The sequence below is a fragment of the Abramis brama genome (genome assembly GCF_963993115.1).
Source record: "Abramis brama genome assembly, chromosome: 18".
Lineage (NCBI taxonomy): Eukaryota > Metazoa > Chordata > Actinopteri > Cypriniformes > Leuciscidae > Abramis > Abramis brama.
In genome coordinates this window covers 34,306,695-34,325,664 of record NC_139980.1, presented here as the reverse complement: position 1 = coordinate 34,325,664, position 18,970 = coordinate 34,306,695, and the positions used below count along the sequence as shown (strand labels likewise).

The window sequence follows — 18,970 nt, the reverse complement described above, 5'->3', positions numbered from 1 at the left end:
AATTGCTATAAGAAGTACATAGAGTATATACATGCGGAACAGGACTGGAAAATAAAGTGCTGCTGAAATGCTTTTAATAGTTTGGGTTTTATAGTATAACCCTGATATGAGGGAGATCTCAGACATGTTTGGTGTGTTCAGGTCTTTCAGAAGGACGTGCAGACTCTGAAGGGAGAGTTTTTGAGTCTGAGAGAAAGCGTTCAGGCGGAACTCAAAGATGCGCAGGACACCGATAAAGCCAAATACCTGCGGGGTCAGCTGGAGGTCATCAACCAGAGACTAGTTAACCTGGAGAATTACACCACCTCACATCTACAGAGGTACACAGTGCTCTTCAGGAGACGATTTCATGGGTTTTATTTCATGGTAAAGGTACAATACTGTTCATAAGTTTGGGGTCCGTAAGATTTTTTTAAATGTTTGAAAGTCTGCATTTATTAGACCAAAAATACAGTAATTTCAAAAAAAATATTATTACAATTTAAAATAACTGTTTTCTATGTGAATATATAGTAAAGTGTAATTTATTCCTGTGATTAAAGCTGAATTTTCAGCATCATTACTCCAGTCTTCATGATGATTTGATGATCAAGAAACATTTCTGATTATTACCAATGCTGAAAACGGTCATATTTGATGAATATCAGATGAAAAAAAAAAACAGATGCAATAAGTTACTAAATAAAAGTTTCCATTTCCAGTCATAAGTATAACAAATACATGAAAAAATACCAGAATAATAAGTTCAAAAGAACGGCATTTATTTGATAATGAATCTTTTGTAACATTATAAACGTCTTTACTGTCATACAATAATAATAATAAATCTTACTGACGCCAAGCTTTTGAACGGCAATCACACTTCAGTTGTTTTTGTGTTATTATATATTACAAACAGTATCTTAAGTTTTTCTAATCCAGTGAATGAACTTGTTCACAAATGAAAGGTGCTTCATATCATTTGATTATTTTCTGTTTTTATTCTGAACTTGATGGACTGGATCGGACGATTTATGTTAGATCCACTTAATGAAACACTTCAGTTCAAAACAGCAAAAACATTATAAATGTGATTCTACGAGACTTATCAGCTGTAAAATATAGCTAATAAATATAGCCGTCCTCACAGTTTTTGACTGTTTCAGGTTGAGTTTGACTGAGTTTGACAGTTTCAGGTTGAGTTTGACTGAGTTTGACTGTTTCAGGTTGAGTTTGACTGTTTCAGGTTGAGTTTGACTGAGTTTGACTGTTTCAGGTTGAGTTTGACTGAGTTTGACTGTTTCAGGTTGAGTTTGACTGAGTTTGACTGTTTCAGGTTGAGTTTGACTGTTTCAGGTTGAGTTTGACTGAGTTTGACTGTTTCAGGTTGAGTTTGACTGAGTTTGACTGTTTCAGGTTGAGTTTGACTGAGTTTGACTGTTTCAGGTTGAGTTTGACTGAGTTTGACAGTTTCAGGTTGAGTTTGACTGAGTTTGACTGAGTTTGACTGAGTTTGACTGAGTTTGACTGTTTCAGGTTGAGTTTGACTGAGTTTGACTGAGTTTGACAGTTTCAGGTTGAGTTTGACTGAGTTTGACTGTTTCAGGTTGAGTTTGACTGAGTTTGACAGTTTCAGGTTGAGTTTGACTGAGTTTGACAGTTTCAGGTTGAGTTTGACTGAGTTTGACTGTTTCAGGTTGAGTTTGACTGAGTTTGACTGTTTCAGGTTGAGTTTGACTGAGTTTGACAGTTTCAGGTTGAGTTTGACTGAGTTTGACAGTTTCAGGTTGAGTTTGACAGTTTTTGACTGTTTCAGGTTGAGTTTGACTGAGTTTGACTGTTTCAGGTTGAGTTTGACTGAGTTTGACAGTTTCAGGTTGAGTTTGACTGAGTTTGACTGTTTCAGGTTGAGTTTGACTGAGTTTGACTGTTTCAGGTTGAGTTTGACTGAGTTTGACTGTTTCAGGTTGAGTTTGACTGTTTCAGGTTGAGTTTGACTGAGTTTGACTGTTTCAGGTTGAGTTTGACAGAGTTTGACTGTTTCAGGTTGAGTTTGACTGAGTTTGACTGTTTCAGGTTGAGTTTGACTGAGTTTGACTGTTTCAGGTTGAGTTTGACTGAGTTTGACAGTTTCAGGTTGAGTTTGACTGAGTTTGACTGTTTCAGGTTGAGTTTGACTGAGTTTGACTGTTTCAGGTTGAGTTTGACTGAGTTTGACTGTTTCAGGTTGAGTTTGACTGAGTTTGACTGTTTCAGGTTGAGTTTGACTGTTTCAGGTTGAGTTTGACTGAGTTTGACTGTTTCAGGTTGAGTTTGACTGAGTTTGACAGTTTCAGGTTGAGTTTGACTGAGTTTGACTGTTTCAGGTTGAGTTTGACTGAGTTTGACTGTTTCAGGTTGAGTTTGACTGAGTTTGACTGTTTCAGGTTGAGTTTGACTGAGTTTGACTGTTTCAGGTTGAGTTTGACTGTTTCAGGTTGAGTTTGACTGAGTTTGACTGTTTCAGGTTGAGTTTGACTGTTTCAGGTTGAGTTTGACTGTTTCAGGTTGAGTTTGATTGAGTTTGACTGTTTCAGGTTGAGTTTGACTGTTTCAGTTCAGGTTGAGTTTGACTGTTTCAGGTTGAGTTTGACTGTTTCAGGTTGAGTTTGACTGAGTTTGACTGTTTCAGGTTGAGTTTGACTGAGTTTGACTGTTTCAGGTTGAGTTTGACTGTTTCAGTTCAGGTTGAGTTTGACTGAGTTTGACTGTTTCAGGTTGAGTTTGACTGAGTTTGACTGTTTCAGGTTGAGTTTGACTGAGTTTGACTGTTTCAGGTTGAGTTTGACTGAGTTTGACTGTTTCAGGTTGAGTTTGACTGTTTCAGGTTGAGTTTGACTGTTTCAGGTTGAGTTTGACTGTTTCAGGTTGAGTTTGACTGAGTTTGACTGTTTCAGGTTGAGTTTTACTGAGTTTGACAGTTTCAGGTTGAGTTTGACTGAGTTTGACTGTTTCAGGTTGAGTTTGACTGTTTCAGGTTGAGTTTGACTGAGTTTGACTGTTTCAGGTTGAGTTTGACTGAGTTTACAGTTTCAGGTTGAGTTTGACTGAGTTTACAGTTTCAGGTTGAGTTTGACTGAGTTTACAGTTTCAGGTTGAGTTTGACTGTTTCAGGTTGAGTTTGACTGAGTTTGACAGTTTCAGGTTGAGTTTGACTGTTTCAGGTTGAGTTTGACTGTTTCAGGTTGAGTTTGACTGAGTTTACAGTTTCAGGTTGAGTTTGACTGAGTTTGACTGTTTCAGGTTGAGTTTGACTGTTTCAGGTTGAGTTTGACTGTTTCAGGTTGAGTTTGACTGTTTCAGGTTGAGTTTGACTGAGTTTGACTGTTTCAGGTTGAGTTTGACTGAGTTTGACTGTTTCAGGTTGAGTTTGACTGAGTTTGACTGTTTCAGGTTGAGTTTGACTGAGTTTGACTGTTTCAGGTTGAGTTTGACTGTTTCAGGTTGAGTTTGACTGTTTCAGGTTGAGTTTGACTGTTTCAGGTTGAGTTTGACTGAGTTTGACTGTTTCAGGTTGAGTTTGACTGAGTTTGACTGTTTCAGGTTGAGTTTGACTGTTTCAGGTTGAGTTTGACTGTTTCAGGTTGAGTTTGACTGAGTTTGACTGTTTCAGGTTGAGTTTGACTGAGTTTGACTGTTTCAGGTTGAGTTTGACTGTTTCAGGTTGAGTTTGACTGAGTTTGACTGTTTCAGGTTGAGTTTGACTGAGTTTGACTGTTTCAGGTTGAGTTTGACTGAGTTTGACTGTTTCAGGTTGAGTTTGACTGTTTCAGGTTGAGTTTGACTGAGTTTACAGTTTCAGGTTGAGTTTGACTGAGTTTGACTGTTTCAGGTTGAGTTTGACTGAATTTGACTGTTTCAGGTTGAGTTTGACTGTTTCAGGTTGAGTTTGTCAGGTTGAGTTTGACTGAGTTTGACTGTTTCAGGTTGAGTTTGACTGAGTTTGACTGTTTCAGGTTGAGTTTGACTGACTGACTGTTTCAGGTTGAGTTTGACTGTTTCAGGTTGAGTTTGACTGTTTCAGGTTGAGTTTGACTGAGTTTGACTGAGTTTGACTGTTTCAGGTTGAGTTTGAGTGAGTTTGACTGTTTCAGGTTGAGTTTGATTGAGTTTGACTGACTGTTTCAGGTTGAGTTTGACTGAGTTTGACTGTTTCAGGTTGAGTTTGACTGAGTTTACAGTTTCAGGTTGAGTTTGATTGAGTTTGACTGTTTCAGGTTGAGTTTGACAGTTTTTGACTGTTTCATGTTGAGTTTGACTGAGTTTGACTGTTTCAGGTTGAGTTTGACTGAGTTTGACTGTTTCAGGTTGAGTTTGACTGAGTTTGACTGTTTCAGGTTGAGTTTGACTGTTTCAGGTTGAGTTTGACTGAGTTTGACTGTTTCAGGTTGAGTTTGGTGAAGACGCTGCTGAAAGATCTGCTGAAAGCTGAAGATGTGGTAAAGGTTTATGAAGCTCGACTGACAGAGAAAGAGACGGCATCTCTGGATCCGGAAGAGCTCCAGAAATACCAGAAAGTGCTCCAGGTAATCATTATTGAAGCTATTATTAACATTTATATGATACCATACATCTCAAATGTGAGTTTCTTGATCACTTATACTGGTGTACATGCTGAACATGTTCTTGCATTCAAACTGTGAGATATTGTGCAGCAAAATGCAGAATTCGGGGATCTCAGGATTGATTTTAATGGCCAAAAATGTAAATATTAATAAGATGTGCTAATATCTCTGTCTTAATTTCCAGTCAAATATCTAGTCATCCTTAAAACAAGACATTTACTCGGAAGCAAAACTGTTCAATTAAGATATTAAGACTTGTTTTAAGAAAATATATCTATAATTTTTTGTTGTTGTTTTAAGCATAGACTGCAAAACAGAATTTCTGTTTTGTTTTCCAGTACCAAATATCTAAACATTCTTAAATCAAGGTATATCTACTGGAGGAGCGAAATGACTGAAGATATTAAGTCTAAAAAATGTATCAAATTTAAGTGAGTTAATGCTTAAAACAGTGGCCTAAGAAAAATCTTCTTATTTTCCCTTTAAATTAATACAATTTTCTGCTCCATTGGGATTCTCAAAACCAGACAAGTAATTTTGCTTCTCAAGTATCTTTATTTCCAGTACAAATATCTAAACATTTTTAGATTAAGACAAAATTACTGAAAAAAACAACAAAACATTTTGATTACTGTTTACATCTGATTACTTGATTACATTTTGATTACAAAAAACTGTTTAATAACCCCTTTTTTCAAGTTTTAATTATTAATTTGTTTCTCATAATTGTAATTTTATGTGTATGGCATGACTTTGTACCTTCAGTATTTTTAAAGATGGATAGAGGTATCATTTCTGATATATGTACTATAATTATTATTTATTTATTCATTGTTATCAACAGTTCCCTCGTATGAAAAACAAATAAAGCATAAATTTAGTGAGAAAAAAACTCTCTTAAAGCAAGTTGCAATAACTTATGCAATTTTGCTTCTTAAATACATTTATGTTGTTTTAGGGATCTTTCTGAAAACCTGCTAAAATAATTATTTTTGTGCACAGCCCTTAAAGGGATAGTTCACCCAAAAATGAAAATTATCTATCATCTATCCATCATAAAAGTGCATCTATCCATTATAAAAGTGCATCTATCCATGATAAAAGTGCATATATTAATCATAAAAGTGCATATATTCATCATAATATAGTTCATATCCCTTTAACTCTCCATCATGACCTATAACCAGCACTTTTTGTCCAAACACAGAGTATGCACAGTGATTTGGAGCAGAAACATGATGTGCTGCATTCGCTGGTGGCTGATCTGAATAAAGTTCAGCAGTTTAATGATCAGACGGACCAGGGCCGGTACAGGTGCATCATCAACATCTCCCAGTACGCTGAGCACGTCAACCAGCTGTCAGACCGGTGGAAGCGCATCCTTCTACAGATTACCAGCAGGTCAGACACGCTTTCCTTAACCCTTGTGCAACCTTTTTGTCTTTTGCAGTGTTTTATATATTTATCATTTTGCCTGTGCTAAACTGCATACATGTTGTGTATTTTTATTGGAATTATACTATTTTACCCCCATTTCCTTTAAAGGTGCATTGTGTAATATTTAGGAAGATCTGTAGACAGAAATACAATATCATATACATAATTATGTTTTCAGTGGTGTATAAAGACTTTACTTAATGAATCGTTATGTTTTTATTAGCTCAGAATGAGCATTTATATCTACACACACCGCGGGTCCGTTTACATCGACATGTTTCTACAGGAGCCCTGAACGGACAAACGCGTTTCATCACTGTTGTTCTTCACGCGAGCTAAAGTCAGCGAATAAAACACTGACACAATGATGAACAAGTAACAATAATATTCGCAATAACATATCGTTTTACTGAATAATTAAGTAAACCTAATTTCTTACTTTATCTTTGTAAAGAAACCTCATTGTTTAACTGGCTACTCTCTGCTGTCTCAGACGACATCACTTCCTGTCGGCCACCATAACTTCTGTTCGGTGCAATTCACAACCTCACCACTAGATGTGCTAAAAATCACACATTGCACCTTTAAGAAATCTATTTTACACTAGGAACACAAAATAGTTCCACTCAGGAACTCAAGGACAAACATGTCCCCATTGAAACCCATTAAACTGCCATTTTTAATCCCTGGGCCGTTTAACTATAAAATGATGCGGTCTTTGTTAAGAGGCTTTCATTCTGATGGCAAGGCTTTCAAATTTAAATTTTTAAAAAAAATTTTTACCAGATGGTGTTATTTTCTCAGGTTTGGCCTATAAAACAAATACTCGCTTTATTCCCGTTTTCTCATTGCCTCATTTAGTATGCGCGGTTCTATGAATATGCAAATGAGCCCCGCCTCCACTCACTCACTCAGCTCAGAGATCCACTGGTTGACGATCACACGTTGATCTGATTGGTTACAAGGTAGTTTGTGACGTCAGAAACACCAGCGATTTCAAAGCGTGTTTTTGAGACTGTCTTTGGTTCACTGCAGTTTTAAGGAGAAAATACTCAGCAATGCTGTCGACTTATGAATTTACACATGGTTTGTCTTAAAGCATATTAAAAACACCACATAGACACATAAACAACATTAAAAGCTTGATTTCCACCACAGGGGGACTTTATGTCTTGACCGCTTTAACTCAATGTTTGTTCCTCCAGCTGTAGAACTACATGAATTGGCTTATTTGCTAATGTCGCTGTTTCGTCTCAGGTATGATGACCTGGAGTCTTACCTTCCTTGTCTTCAGCGATACCTGCAGTCCAGCTCCCATCTCAGTGGCTGGATCGACGAAACCCAACGAAAGATCGACACTCAGCAGTCCATCAAGACCGATGACATCACCGTTTACGACCAACTCGTCGACCAACAGAAAGTGAGCTTGGAAAACATGTTCTTGACCAAATGACTAAAACCATCACCCAAAAAACTAAAGCTAGTCATTTCAACCAGTGTCACTTTAGTATTGAGACGCTATTAATATTCAGAATTTTTCATTTTACATTAGTGTTAGTTTTAGTAAATCTGTGATACACTCAGATTGGGTCGTCGATTTCCAGACCAAAAGCTCTTCAAAACCAAGAGAAGAAGAAAAGAAAAACACGGGTCATTTTTATCTGCTTAAAACAAAATAATCATGACAAAATAAAATAATAGTAATAAATCGATTTCCCAGGGTGAGCAATGCAACAGGAAAACAGATCATGGCATAATACATTGAAAGAAACTTAGAAAATGTGACTAAAATGTCGAAAGTACTGAATGTCATCAAGGAATTAACAGACAACTTTATTTCTCTGAAACTTGCAGACATCATTTTTAATGTCAACGGTAAGAATAGAGCAATTCAAGTGCAAAAACCCCAGTATAAATGATTGGAATATGCAACTTAAGCAAAATTTTTGAGTTTATAGTCTCTCTCTCTCACTCACACACACACACACACACACACACACACACACACACACACACACACACACACACACACACACACACACACACACTCACACACACGCGCATCTCTCTCATACACATTTCACACACACACACACACACCATTACAGCCGAAAATGTAATTCATTGATACATACTGTACGATGATCAGACAACAATAAAATGAACAACAACACTAGATAATAAAATTTTTAGACAAACTTTGACGTTGGCTTGAGAGAGCCGAGCCAGAAAGACTGAAGTTTGAAGGTTTTAAATTTAAGATAGTTTTAAGTTTTAGTTTAGTAGTTTTAAAAGCTAGAAATTTGCATGAATGGATAAACGGGTGGATGGATGGATTTTTAAGGCTATACAGTATCAGAAAAACATATTGATATTCTGGAACATCATATTAGAATGATATGATCATGTGACACTGAAGACTGGAGTAATGATGCTTAAAATTCAGCTTTGATCACAGGAATAAATTATACTTTAATATATATTCACATAGAGAACAGATGATTTACATTATAATAATATTTCACAATTTTTACTGTATTTGATTAAATAAATGCAGCCTTGTTGAACAGAAGAGACTCTTTCAATAACATTAAAAAATCTTCATGATTCCAAACTTTTGACCCCAATTTTGTCTAGTTTTTATTCATTTGTATTTCAGTTTTAGTTATTTTAGTACATCAAATAAAATAAAATAAAAGTGAGACATGTTGCTTTGGCAATTAGCTGAAGTAAAATAAATGTAAGTGTTTTTATTTCAGTTAATGTTCATTTTATTTCAAGTAATGAAAATGTTTTTTTTAATGGTTCTAGTTAACTATGATATCCCTGATTTCAACAGAATCCTCTCAGCCTTATTCACTGAGTTGACTTGTTTGATTTAACTGAAGTTTAATTAAACATTTAAAAGGCTTCATTTAACATGTGCTCTTCTATAATGTGTGCAGGCGTTAAACTCCGATATAAAGGCCAAGAGAGAGTTGTTGGAGACGGTGCAGAAAAATGGCGACGCCTGCATAAATGCCATCAAGGTATTGTTCAGTTTCCAAACTAATGATGATGTATCGTAATTAAAACATCAAATTTGCCTTTGTCTCTGAAATTACTTTTTGCCTGATGTCACCTTGCCTATTGTTCACCAATTAACAATAATTATGGTTACACTTTACGTTAGTTAACATGAACTAACAATGAAAAATACATTTATTAATCAAAAGTTGAACTAACAAAGAGAAATTGTATTTTTTTATTTTATTAATGTCAACAATGATTAATAAATACAGTAGCAAATGTATTTCTCATTGATTGTTAATGTTAGTTAATGCATTATCTAATTATAAAGTGTTTCCATAGTTATTGCTTACATAATTGCGAAATTTTAACTATAATATCGCCCAGCTCTAATCTGATATAAGGCAGACATAAACCTTAACATCATGGGATTATGTATGCATTATACAAATACAAAAATAAAACGGTAACGCTTTACAATACGGTTAATTAGTTAATATTAGTTAATTACCTTAGTTAACATGAACTTCAGTATTTTTTTTATCTTAGTTGACATTAAATTCAACATTTACTAGGTTGTATTTGTTAACATGTTAATGCACTGTGAACTAACATGAACAAACAATGAACAGCTGTATTTTTACTAATGGCTCGTTTCCACTGAGCAGTACAGTACGGTACGGTACAGTACGGTACGGTTCGGGTCTGTTAACCATGATCTGGCTAGCGTTTCCACTGCCAACAGTACCCTTACTTGATAGGCGTGGTGTTTCGATCGACGTAATTTTCGCGCGAAGAAGAACATAGTAAACTACAATGGATGACATACAGCAGATCTTGTTCTTGCTCCTCGACATGTTTGTCACAAGAAGACAAGCGCCGACATTAGGCTTTTCTCAATATTAAGTACGCAAAGTTTGTACTTGCCATGTGCGACTCACTCCTACATGCACATGGTACAGCGCGTTCTTAAAAGCGTCACTCAGCTCGCTCTGCTACTCCGGTTATCTCTGTTACTCTGTATGTACAAATTTAAGCAACAATAAAACGAAATATGTTATAAAACACTACTCTGCCTCTTTTCGTTTTCATTTAAATAAATTAAACATTATAGGGACACAAATGTGGTTCATGCGCAACGCATATTGATTATTCACTGCACGTTATACGTTATTCTATTTATAACAAAACGATTTAAAACACAACCCTAACGTTACCTCTTTTCGTTTAAATAATAAAAAAAATTACACATTACAGGCAATATATGCATTTGTACAAATGTTGCAATAAACATCAGTGATAATCTTGTAATAAGAAAATGACAAGAAACCATATTTCTTTTTGTAAAATTTCAGTTTTATAAATAATAGCCAATATAAAAGTTTAAGTAAAAGGTACAAGAAGCTATACAATAAGAAATAAAGCAAACAATTCAGTCAAATGTCCAAATGCTGCGCTAGTCTAACATTACAACAGTAAAGTTAAATACAAATAGCCTATAATATGAAACTAAACTTAGCCCTCAGTCAAAACGATTGACAGGGAATGAATTATATATTCACGAGACCAAAGATCGCCCGTTAGGTCTGCACAAGACGAATTATATCTCATGTTTAACCACTACCGTCAGAGTCATCGGCGAACGTCAGAAGAACTAACTTAGCCGAGGAAAGGCTCATCCAGCCGGGAAACATGAGCGCCGAGCGCCCGCTGATCGCATGGATCTCACAACCGGGGAAAAACAAATCATCTTTATAAATAAACCACAGATTAGAGCTTTAAACAACTACATTCTCGCCTGAAAAACTCTTAAAATTACATTTCGTGACACAGTAACAGTATATTATATTAAACTGTATATAAAAAAATGGCGCTTCTTATGTTGTCATTCCCCTCGTAGCACGCGCAAGTGACGATTCTCTGTCAACCAATCAACGTCCTGCAGTGAGTCTAGCTCCACCTTTTAGTACCGTACCACTGTGCTAGGTACCCCAACGGAAGGGTACCCAAAAAGTGGTACGGTACGGTTCGGCTTTTTGGTACCATTCTCAACTTTTGGCAGTGGAAACGCAAATAAAAGGGTACCGACCCGTACCGTACCGTACCGTACCGCTCGGTGGAAACGCGCCATAACTAACATTAACAAAGATTAATAAATACCGTAACAAATGTGTTGCTCATTGTTAGTTCATGTTAGTTCATACATTAACTAATGTTAAATAATTAACCTTACTGTTAAGTGTTACCAATAAAACAATAGTCAAATACCTCAAGTTTGCAGCGCTACTCAAATCTTGTCAGTAGTTAAGCACAGTAATTGAATTCATAATTAATAGTGTGGACTGTCTCTCTGTAGAACTATGAGCTTGAATTAGCATCTTATGGTGCTGGACTGGAGACTTTGCTCAACATCCCCATCAAGAGGACTGTGCTTCAGTCCCCATCATCCTTTATTTCAGAAGAGGTACACCTACAAACACACACTTTCCCAGCCAACACAAACATTCATTTTATTGCAATGTTGTTGTCTTATTATAATACCATATTTTTGTATTGCTTGTCTTCGTCCCCTAGGTCTCTTCTCTAAATGCACACTACTTAGAATTGCTCACCCGCTCAAGTGATCACCACAAACTTCTCACGGCTTCCCAGAAGAACATGCAAGAACTGAAGGCATGTAAAGACACCTGTGTTTCGGCACAGCACTCTCCAACCCTGACCCTGGGGATGCACGATTCATTCAAACACACACACACACACACACAAAACCCATCTCGTGAGTTTAGCTCAACATGCGCCAACCATCTTCTCAAATTGTAATGAAAAGGCTGTTGTCAACAACTGTGGTTTTCCACAAAAATAAAAGCTCCATGGTTTAACATTTGAAAATGAAGAAATTAGACCGTAATTAGTAGTATTTTTTTAATATGCAATGTTTTTTTTTTCATTTTGGAGTGCAATAGTACAAAATAGTAATATTTCTAGAATATCTTGATGTTTAAGCTAATTATGTTTAATCGATTTGACAGCACTAATAAAAACTTTAATCTCATCTATCATAAAAGTTTGTTTATATAATATATATATGTGTGTATGTGTGTGTGTATATATATATATATATATATATGTGTGTATTATTATTAATATATATATGTATTATTATTATCATTATTAATATGTAATAATATATAAAAACATTAAAAAATAAGAAATAAAACTTATAATATTTTGCTGTAAAATAAAAAACATTGAGTATTTGAGAAATAATAATAATAAATAAAAACATTTAAAAAAGAAATATTTTTACAGCATATATATTTTTTCCTCAGATCGTGTTGCCCTACCTAACCCTAAATCTGCTTCTGTGAATACACACATTCTTTAATAGTTTTAGGACTCAAGTCAACAGACATTTTGACCAAATGTCAAGTGTAATGTTTTGTGCTGTGTTTTCTGCAGATGATGAATACCGAGATTGGGATGCGCAATGAGGAAATTCAGCAGTTGAAAGACGCCATTGTGGATCACGCTGCCACGAATGCCTCTTTGCAGGAGGCTCTCCTTAAATACAAGCAGGAGCTGAACGACTCCCAGACACACCTGCTTTCCCTGGAAGAGGTGAAGAGGACTGAGACTTTGAAGTGTATGGCCACACAGGACAGCCTCGAGTCTTCTACAAACCGTCTTCAAGAGCTTATGGACGAAGTACGTCGCCTCAAACAACAGTTGGAAGATATTGAGAGGAAGAAGAAGGTCGTGGAGGAGCGTTATACGTTTTTGCAGGAAGAACACGATCAAACCATGTGCAAGAAAGTCAAAGAACTCGAGCAGGCCAGCTGGGCTAAGCTAGATCTGGAGAAGACGGTGTCTGAAAGGACCCGAGAGCTGGAGCGTCTGCGCAAGGAGTTGGATGACGAGGCTCGGCGCTTCAAGGAGGTGCAGACGGAGCTGGCAAAGGTAAGACAGGAGCACAGCATACAGATACGAGAGGTGAAACAGACCTACGAGTCTCAAATCCTTGTTACTCAGACCAGCATGCAAAAGCTTTCGCAGCAGAAGGAAAGTGATTCTGCTTCCATGCAGCTGGAGATTGAAAGAGTAGAGGGAGAATCTAGGGAGTTGAAGGAGCAGCTGCAAAGGCTTCGTCTCTCCCTCAACCAAGAGGAGCTCGAAAGGAGACACTTGGAAGAGGAGGTGCAGAGACTTAGTGCCGTGAATACAGAGGAAAGCCGAAAGAGGCACGAGCTGGAAGCACAAGTCCAGTCAATGCTCAGTCAGAAACGTGAAGCAGACAAGAAAACAAGGGAGGTACAAGAGAGCTCTAATCGGACACTGCAGGAGAAGAGTAGTGAGATCAACCGTCTCACACGGTGTCTTGAGGAGGAGCGGCGTCTGAAAAGATCTTTAGAGACTGAGATAAGGCGACTGGAAGGGGAGTTAGCCGACCTCAAAACTAAGAATGAAGCATCGAATGGGGAGTTGGTGCAGCTTCGCTCCTCCCACAGTCAATTGAGCCTCATCCGGGTGGAGTTGGAGGCCCATGCCCTTGAGAAGGGACGGTCTGAACAAACTATCGCACGCCTACAAACGCGCATTCAAGAGCTCCAGGAGGAGCTGAAGCACTTGGAAAGCGAGTTGGAGAAACAGCGGAAAGTGGCAGAAGAGGAGGCCAGCAAGCGCAGAAGAACGGAGACGCAACTTGAAAAGAGTAGCCAGGCCATGCGGGAGTACACCACTACAATCACCACACTGCGTAAGAGCCAGGAAGAGACCAGTCTTGAGGCAAAACATGCGGATAATGAATCCAAGCAGTTGCAGGAGGCCTTAGACCGCGCCTTGAAGGAGAACAAAGCTTCTTCTCAGAGCTTGGCTGCCTTGAAAGCTGAAATGAACACTTTGAAACTACAGCTCACGCAGGAGCAGGGGCGCGTCCAAGACTTCAGCCAGCGCTACGAGACCCTTCACCGTAGCATGGAAGAAAAGACTTGTGCATTGAACATAGGCACTGCTGAAACCGAGCGCCTGCAGAGGCTCACCGAAACTCTTACTAAAGATCTCGTCCGCCTGGAGGAGGAGTTGCGCTCTGTGCGTCTAGAACACGAGGAGCTGCTCAAAGACAAAAACCGTGGAAATCGGGAAATGGCTGAGCAAGTCACAGCTTTGCAGAAACAGCTTGAGTCCAGCCAGCGTGCCGGTGCAGAGCATGACAGGCTTATGCGACAGCTCTCCCGAGAGAGAGAAAAACTGCAACTGGAGATAGAAAATGTACAAAAACAAGCCAGAGAGGTACTAGGATAAATAGAAACTAGAGTTCTCGAGTTTTATCCTTAAAATCTGTAGATTTAGATGTAGCTGGCAGCATGCATCTCTCTCTCTCTCTCTCTCTCTCTCACTGCATTCTGTAAATGGTTAGTCTTGACATGCAAAATATGGCCCACTAAGAATCTGCACCATTTTTGCACGTCTTAATGTGCATGTTTCATCTATCTCCGCACCTCACCCTGCAGAATAATCAGATTTGCATCTTAATTACCTTACAAGCTTCCATGCTGCACGCTTTTTTGCATTTTGAGCAACAGCATCCAATCACATACATCCACATTCAGATGAAACTTAATGTATTTGTACAGTCTTGTCCAAATCACATCTGAGATGCATCACTTTAGCCTCAATCGTTTGTGGCATCCTCTGTGATTTTGATCCTTTAGAACAGGGATGTCAAACCCTGGTCCTGGTGGACTACTGTCTTGCAGCTCCAATCCTAATCAAACACACCTGAACCAGCTAATCAGGGTGTTCAGAATTGCTTGAAAATTACAGGTAGGTGTGTTGGAGCGTAAGTCTGCATAAGGATGCCCTCCAGGAGCAGGTTTGGCTATCCCTTCTTTAGAAGCTAAGCCATGTAGGCTACTTAGCTTGAAAACCAATCAGTTCTGTTTTGTAATTGACAATGAATGCAACAAATCTTTGTCATATCTGAAAAATCATATACAGAAATATCAACTGTGAAATATGCAGTACAACATTTGAAGTGGATCAAACCCTTCCATTAAAGTTATACAGGTACATCATTTTTAACAAGACCCATTCTTGTCTTAGGACAACTTTGATTAACTTTTTTGATCCACTTCAAATGCTGACTACTGTTTTTTAAATGATAGAACACTGATTTTATTTTTTACATTTTTGTTGCAGACTTCCTCCGTGATCCAGACGTCCCAATCCCAGTGCAGCAATCTACAGCAAGAACGAGATGGTCTCCTCAAGAAAACGACAGCAATGGAACAGGAAATTATGCGCTTGAAAAGGCTGGAAGACGAGCTAGCACGAATCAAACTCTCACTGGAGTCTGAAATACGTCTCAAATCACAGATGCAGGAGGATAATGAGAGGATCAAGAAGGAGTTTACCCAGTGGAAGAGCAAATGTGCGATTCACGAGGAGCAGCTTCGACAGCACATCTTGGAGCGCTCTGGCCTGGAGGGACAATTTAACTCTGTCAACACCGAGATGGAGAGGTTGAGGACTCATCTGAAGGAAGCTGAAGAACGTTACAGGCTGTTGTTGCAGAGCTTGGAACGAGAAAGGGGACAGATGCAGGCGCTGCAGAAGGAGTTGCAGAGACTGCAGGAGAAACCAGACGGTGCTGCCAAATACACTCAGACAGACCAAACCGACGACTCCTCACTGGTCTTCGAAGGCGTCCGCAAGAAGGTCACGGCACAGCAACTGCGTGACTGCGGTGTGATTGACAAGGTGACCTTTGAGCAGTTGCTGAATGGCCAGCGGACTGTTCAGGATGTATCTGTTGACATCAGGCTTAATCTTAAAGGCACAGGAGCCATTGCCGGGCTGGCAGCAGGTCCTAAAGGCAAGATGACCTTCACAGAGGCCAAGAAACAAAATATGATTTCAGACGAGAGTGGAAACATGCTGCTGGAGGCTCAAGCTGCCACAGGGTTCATCATAGATCCCCGAGCTAATGTGAAGATGACTGTTGAGGAGGCTTGTCTTAATGGACTTGTGGATGAAGCTAACAAGAAGCAGCTGTTGATTGCAGAGGCTGCCTGTGTTGGGTTCAGGGATCCCAAAACTGCAAAACTCCTGCCAGCTAGCCAAGCAATGAAAAAAGGAATAATTGACCGGGAAACAGCTCTGCGTCTCCTGCAAGCACAAGAGGCGGCGGGAGGCATCCTTGATCCGATCCTTAGCGTCTACCTCTCCAAAGATACTGCCATGGACCGTGATCTTGTTGATGAGGATCTTTATCAAGCTCTAAATGCCAGACCAGATTGCTACATTGATCCAGACACTGGTCTACATGCTAGCTATGTTACCATCAAGAAGCGATGCAAGGCTGACCTCAGCACTGGCTTGCTCCTGCTTCCGGCTCCAGAGAAACCCTTGACTGTACAGGGACTGCGTAGCGAAGTTAACGTATCGCATCTGGTGGATGCAAAATTGCTGGAACCTTCGGACGTGGATCATCTGAGAGAGGGCAAGATTACCAGCCAAGACATTGAACACAGGCTTCGGGCTTATCTCAGAGGGTCAACTTGCATTGCCGGGATTTATGACGAGGCCAACGACTGTACCTTGCCTATCTACCAGGCCATGAAGAATGGGCTTCTGCGACCAGGCACTACCTTGGAGCTTCTGGAGGCCCAGGCCGCCTCAGGCTTCATGATTGATCCCATTCACAATGAGTACTATACAGTTGAGGAGGCCTGTAAGAAAGGACTGGTGGGTGTGGAGTTCAAAGACAAGCTTCTGTCCGCTGAGAGAGCAGTAACTGGGTACAAAGACCCAGGCACCAACAAGATGATTTCCCTGTTTGAAGCTATTGAACGAGGTCTCATAGAGCAAGGTCATGGCATTCGCCTACTTGAGGCTCAGATTGCTAGTGGTGGCATCATTGACCCTAAACACAGTCACCGAATTGAGGTTGATATGGCGTACCAAAAAGGCTACTTTGATGAGGAGATGAACCAGATTCTTAAAGATGAAGGAGATGACACAAAGGGTTTCTTCGACCCAAACACTGAGGACAATTTGACCTACCTGCAGCTAAAGAGCCGCTGCATCGCAGACAAGACGACGGGACTGGTGCTTCTGCCTCTTTATGATAAAAAAAAGATGCAGCAGAAGAACTCCTCGAGGAAGAGACGGGTACTGATAGTTGATCCAGAAAGCAATAAAGAAATGACGGTGCATGAAGCCTACGAGAAGCAGCTCATAGACTACGAGACCTTTCTGGAATTGTCTCAGCAAGAGTGTGAGTGGGAAGAAACTGTAATCACCGCTGCCGATGGCTCAACCAGCACAGCTATAATGGACATGCAAACAGGCATTCACTACGACTTGAAAGAACTGCTTGCTAAGGGAGTGATTAGCCAAGATGTCCTTGATAAATATCATTCGGGAAGTGTCACCCTTACTGAGTTGGCAGATATAATCACCAAAAAACAAACAATCACCCTCAGCAAACCCCTCAGCTCCTCTGTGTCCTCATCATCATCATCATCATCATCCTCATCCCAGATGACCATGAAAAGTCAGACAATCAAAACCGAAACTGTTAAAACAGTCGAGAGCATCTCCACTCTGCCAGATCCATTCTCAACAAACTCCTCCAAGCATATTTCCAGCATGTCAGTCAGACTGACCCCATTAGTAGAAATAATTGAGGAACAGAATCCAGTTGGAGCAATCTTTGACACAGAGAAGCTGGAGAAGATCAGTGTGTGTGACGCTATGAAGCGAGGAATCATCGATTCCATCACAGGACAACGACTCCTGGAGGCACAAGCTTGCACCGGTGGGATTGTGAAGCCTGAAAACGGTCGTCGCATGTCTATTCAGGAAGCGACCCGCGTCGGTATCCTCGACGAGGAGATGGCTAGCAGGATAAAACCTGCCCAGAAAGCATATATTGGTTTTGAAGATGTGAAAACCAAGCGTAAAATGTCTGCCGCCGAGGCCGTCAAAGAAAAGTGGCTTCCGTACGAGGCTGGCCAGCGCTTCCTCGAATTCCAGTATTTAACCGGCGGGCTTTTCGACCCAGAACTCGGGAGCAGACGTTCACTTGAGGAGGCTTTGCAACTAGGCTGGTTGGACATGAGAGCGGCTCAGAGACTCCAGGATTCACGTCACCACCCAAAAACCCTGACCTGCCCCAAGACCAAGCTGAGGATATCCTACAAGGAGGCTCTGGAAGCTTGCATGAACGAGGAGAAGACGAATGTCCGAATGCTTCCCGCCGCCACGGTTTCATCACGGGGAATCAGCAGCCCCTACAACCTCTCCAATCCAGGATCTGCCTCGGGATCTCGGAGCGGATCTCGGAGCGGATCCCGTAGGGGCAGCGTGGATTACTGTTTATCCCCTTCTTCCTCGTCCAAATACAGCAGCTTTAGCTACAGCAGAACCTCTTTCAGCTCCAGATCACTCTCCTAAACAAACATTTTGTACCATGCAACATTATATAACACAATTATCCATCAAAGTATTTTAAGATAACGGCACGAGAATATTAGTATCGTTAATAATTATTGGAAATGTGGATGATTTTTTTACCACCTTATGTACATGTTTGGAAAACTAAAGAAAAACCAATTGCATTTCTTAAATCTATATTGAATGTATTAATCTGGTAATATACACATTTAATTTAGCATGTTTGCTCACATTCTGGGGGTTTATCTGCTTCTGAGTTTTATTAAACAGATATGAAAGTTGTTTTTAACACTAGTTGGGTAAAGTCATTTTCCTGGTTTTGTTTTTACACTAATACTGTTGAATTGCTGTATTTTTTCTAAAAGTTTCAGTGCCTTCACTTTACCTTTGTACTAGCCTGAGTTACTCAGTGAAGTTAATAACTTACAGTGTCTGACTTCTTTTTCCAGCTTCATTGCTCAAATAAAGTAAGACCTTATAAAATG

The 18,970-nt window shown here is 39.5% G+C and overlaps 1 protein-coding gene across 2 annotated transcripts in view; it reads left to right on the top strand.

Annotated features, from left to right (window-relative positions):
- The window catches only part of dspb (desmoplakin b), a 41,972-nt gene extending 23,002 nt beyond the window's left edge, over positions 1-18,970 (top strand). Inside the window, exons 16-24 of one of the 2 annotated variants that reach the window (XM_084090871.1) lie at positions 142-320; positions 4,406-4,544; positions 5,791-5,984; positions 7,278-7,440; positions 8,966-9,049; positions 11,386-11,493; positions 11,604-11,702; positions 12,489-12,986; positions 15,225-18,970. In XM_084090871.1, the coding sequence (XP_083946997.1) occupies positions 142-320; positions 4,406-4,544; positions 5,791-5,984; positions 7,278-7,440; positions 8,966-9,049; positions 11,386-11,493; positions 11,604-11,702; positions 12,489-12,986; positions 15,225-18,485 (4,725 nt within the window). In that variant the 3' untranslated portion in view covers positions 18,486-18,970. Of the gene's footprint in view, positions 1-141; positions 321-4,405; positions 4,545-5,790; positions 5,985-7,277; positions 7,441-8,965; positions 9,050-11,385; positions 11,494-11,603; positions 11,703-12,488; positions 14,316-15,224 lie in introns of both variants that reach the window. The other variant, XM_084090870.1, reaches the window with a different exon arrangement.